Source organism: Nematolebias whitei, chromosome 10 (assembly GCF_014905685.2).
Source record: "Nematolebias whitei isolate Nwh7 chromosome 10, NemWhi1, whole genome shotgun sequence".
Taxonomy (NCBI): domain Eukaryota; kingdom Metazoa; phylum Chordata; class Actinopteri; order Cyprinodontiformes; family Rivulidae; genus Nematolebias; species Nematolebias whitei.
The window spans coordinates 5,766,520-5,770,860 of NC_056507.1; the positions used below are offsets into that span (position 1 = coordinate 5,766,520).

General features: G+C 38.5%; 1 protein-coding gene across 1 annotated transcript in view; it reads left to right on the plus strand.

Moving 5' to 3' along the window:
- pik3c2a (phosphatidylinositol-4-phosphate 3-kinase, catalytic subunit type 2 alpha) overlaps positions 1–4,341 on the plus strand; it is a 64,888-nt gene that overhangs the window by 30,699 nt on the left and 29,848 nt on the right. The window contains exon 5 of the mRNA XM_037683093.1: positions 2,493–2,613. Coding sequence (XP_037539021.1) covers positions 2,493–2,613 — 121 coding nt within the window. The remainder of the gene's footprint in view (positions 1–2,492; positions 2,614–4,341) is intronic.

Below are 4,341 nucleotides of genomic sequence, written 5' to 3' on the forward strand. Positions count from 1 at the left end.
GGTGTCTCCTCATTTTTTAACAACTTGAATGCTATTTTGGAGAAAGATTAAGTTTAGTTTAAATTCTTCTAGATCCAGAACATTAAGAGCATCATAAACATTAACCTAGTTTTCTTTTTTTTTTAAAAACCCAAAAACAATAATAATTTATTAGATTATTTTTTTTTGGGGGGGGGGGACTATTTTTTGTTTTCTTGTGCTTTGAAAGTTCATTTTCATTTACGTATTTTCAGAGATAAAAAGCCTAAAATGAGTAACTGCTCTTTAAAAAAGGGGGTGGAGCTTCAGTCCCCTGTTTGGACCATGGACGGCCCAAATGGGTCTTCAAAGTTTTGAAAAACAGCTGGTAGTCACTTAAACAGATTCTTAGAAGGTTTGAAGGGACACGATAAAGTTGATCGACTTGTATGTCGATGATACCACTTTGTTCTTTTAAAAATGTCAAATTTCTCCCCATCGATTATTAACTCAACTGAAATTATTTTTCTTTGAAAACACTTGTTATATTTAACCAAGTTTTATGAATTATCATCCAAAATTCTACTTTTTGGTAGGTCAGTGAAGGTTTGTTGTAGGATAAAGGGATTAATTATAGCTACATTTTTGTATTGTGCTTAATTTTGCTAATTTTGAGGAGATTATTTTAATCTTTTTTGCTGTTAAAGCTAAAAATTATATTTAAAACGTATCACAATTAAATCTAAAGAAGGTCTACATCTGCATCAACCTCTTAAGCGTGCGGGTCAAAATTAAACCATTCTTTAATTGCAGTCGTGGGGCCGCACAAAATCACTCCAAGGGCCGCAAGTGGCCCTCAGACCACATTTTGAACACCCCTGGTTTTGGTGAAGCAACAACGCTATGATCTAAAGCACACAAGTCGTTATAAAAGTGATAAAATAAGGACATTAAACGTGAAATGCTCCGAGTTAACTTAAGCCAGTTAAAATATTGTGCACCGTTATAACTTTATATTCTTTTGATTCTTGTCTCGCGTTGCCTGCGTTTGCCTCCGTCAGGCTTTGGTTCTGTTCGACAGTAGGAGCTCTTACAGAAGCAGACGTTTCTATTTGCTCCGAGTCACTGGGGAGTAGCAGCCATCTTTTTCACGTCTTTACAACGTTTGTCTTGTAAACGTAACAAGTGCTGAGTGTTTTCTGGGCTCACTCGTAATGACTGCTGCTTGAACCAGACTGGATCTGAGCTGCTTCTCAGAAGTTGGTGTATTTGTTTTAGTGCCAGCTTTTCTTCTGATCTCTTACACACGTGCATGTTTGTGTCAGAGCGGCCGTATAAACTTTTGTTCATGTGTAGCCCTTCGATTCCCCATATATATGTGAAATAGCTGAACGAGTTGGAGGAAGTTTCCACTCTTTTGACGCGTTTTCAGAATAGCTGCACTTTGCACTTGGTTACCACCTTAGGCGGAGCCTTCCTAGGTATTTGGTCAGAAAACACTCGTGTATCACATGAGCTGTGCTGGCACTGATTTAAGCGGTCAGACAAGTCTCTCCATTCCTCTGAAGGGTGGTGGTCTGTTGTTGCTGGAGTCAGAGGTGGTCTCTGCTGGATTTGTCTGTGAAGTAACCTGAATGAAGAGACTTAAATGTTTGTATCTTTCAGTCTGTTTGTGCAGATTAAAAAGTGCTCAAAGCAGAGAAATGTGCTTTGTGTTAGGTTACGCTGTTTTCTCCTGGACACACAAGTTATCAGCAGATACACAAACACCCCCTCGTCTCTCAGTTCATATGATTACACAGCTGTAATTCCTTTGATTTAAGAGCATGTTTGTTTTGAATATGAACCACAAGTGTTGGTTGTTTGATAGAAGTTCTGATAAGACCGAGTTTTCACACTTGCACAAGCAGCATTATAAGTATGATATAACTCGTTATGCTTCTGGTTCGACAAGTCTCACCCACACTGATTTATTGACATTTTTCTGGTCCTCAAACTATTTGTATGGAATGACATATTTTAAACAAGTTTTAATTTAATTGGCATTACCTTGTAGAAATTTGAATACACTTTGACATTTTTTTGTTTTGTCAAAAAGGCAGATTAACATTGACGATGACTTTATGACGGCAATAAAAGCATAAAACATCCAAGGCTGTAGTCTGTTCCAACCCTGCTCCCCCAACAAACCTCAGGAAGTAGGAGTACTGGCTCAGCTCCAACATTTTGCTGCAAACATTCAAGAACCCAAACTTTTTTTTTAAGACGTAGCATTTAATCATCATCTTTTATGATTGTTCTAATGTAAGTTAAACACATATCCTGTGTTGAGATGTTAAATTTGATCTCAATGCGTTGTTTGAGATCTTTATGTACTGTTGTTTCATGAAAGATCAAATTTTACTTATTGCTTTATATCATTATCCACTGGATTCAGGCTCTTTTCTATTGGTTGCCAATTTGATCACTCCATAAGCACTTTGTCCTTTCGTCGTTGCTTCTGTATAACATCTGTACGTTTCTCTGCCCTGCAGTGAGTTCTCCAGTGGAGCTGCTCATCAGTCAGACTCTCTGTTGGGTCCATGATGATCTGGACAAGGTGGACTTCTCCACCTATTTACTCAAAGTCTGTGGTCGGGAGGAGGTGCTACAGAAGTGAGTTTTTCTACAACGTTGGCATCAGAGAAACATCTTTTCCCATGTGGAATTAATTTGTGTCCCCCCCCCCCATATGTCTTGGTTTGTCACGTTTATCTTGACAGCCCCCTTATGTCTTGTACAAATGGGACTGGTCGGTGTTTGCACTCATCTCCCTTCAACCTCCTCCACCACCTCTAATCTCTGATAAATGGGAATTGCTACACTCATTGCTGATGTTTAAAAAAATCTCCAGAAAACCAAAATATTCAAAGTTAGAAGTTTCCTCTTTAATCTGCCTCTATTAGAACTGTTAAATTTGTTATTTTACCATATAGTGGTTAACTCAAGCTAAACTTTTATTGACCTTATGATGTATAATTTTTGCGATTCTACGAGTATGTGGTTAATGCTTACAAAGATGTGTTTTCAAGTTTATTGTAGTTTTTAATCATACTCAAATGTTAAGTTTAGTTCTACATCAGAGGTAGGCAACATTTTATTTTCAAAGGGTCTTGTTGAGAATTGAAAAATAAATTTTCTTTATGACATTTAATCTAAAAGACCTTTTTCTTACTGTAGCATAGTTAGCATATTTTAATAAAATAAGTCTTTCCAAATATTCTGTAAACTGGCTCTTGTGACGATATATTACACACGTTAGCTTAACATAGTATACATGTTAGCGGAAATATGCAAAACAATGTTATATATTTGTGTTTCTAAGTCTTTAAGGTTTAGTCTAGTTCTGGAAACGCAATAACTTAAAAATATATATTTTTAAAGTTTTGCACGTTAAATTTCCTTAAGTCTTGTTGATAAATTGCTGCTGTTTTAAATTAGTCTTTATTTAAAAAGTGTTTGTGCATTCACACCAGCCCTGTTGTCCCGAACTCTAGCCCGTTTTCCTAGGAAGTCCGGTTCATTTGGGGAGGTGTGAACGCGCCATTGAACTCTGTCACGGAACAAAAAGCTGGACTCTGGCCCGTCTAAAAACCTAGGTCTTGGTCCGGTAGAAGAAAACTCTAGCGCGGTTCGAGTACAGTGTGAATGCAAACAGACCGGGCACCGCTCTGCAAGCAGGAAGAGGAGTACAGCGCAGGGCAAACAAACACACATTTCTCTTACCTCGTATGGAACCGTCAGCTGCCTTGTGTGGAAAACAACATTCTCCGTGTTCTTCTGCCTCATCTTCCGCTCATGCTGAGTCCATTGTTGAAAAATGACAAAACAGAACTCCTAAAACCGCTAAAATTTGACGCCACCCCGCTTTTGTTTTTATTTCCAGAAGAAGACGTGTCTTGTGTCGTTTCTTTCCGTAGTTCTTGGTGCAGCGCCCCCACAGGCGAGCGGGGGAACAGGTTGCTTCGAACATGTTGGCTCGACTGCACAGTGCAGTGTGAATGCAAACGCACCAGCTCAAATGTAAACAAGATGTTATGAATACTGGTCCCCAACCGAACCGAGTCTACCGGACTATCAGGTGTGAAAACAACCTAAGAATATCGGGGGCCTGATGGAGATTGTTCCAGTGCCGCTTTTGGCCCTCAGTCTGTTCTACATGCACCGTACACAAAACCAATCATCACTGGAACAGCTACATCATTGTTTTACTAAAAATTATCGTAATAACAGCCCTTTCATGATGGAGTTTGAATATATGTGCATTTGGTAGAATAACAAATGTTTGCAAATGTTGCTTTTGGGAGTCTGTTTAATGAGTTCTAGTAAACGCTTAAGTTTTGT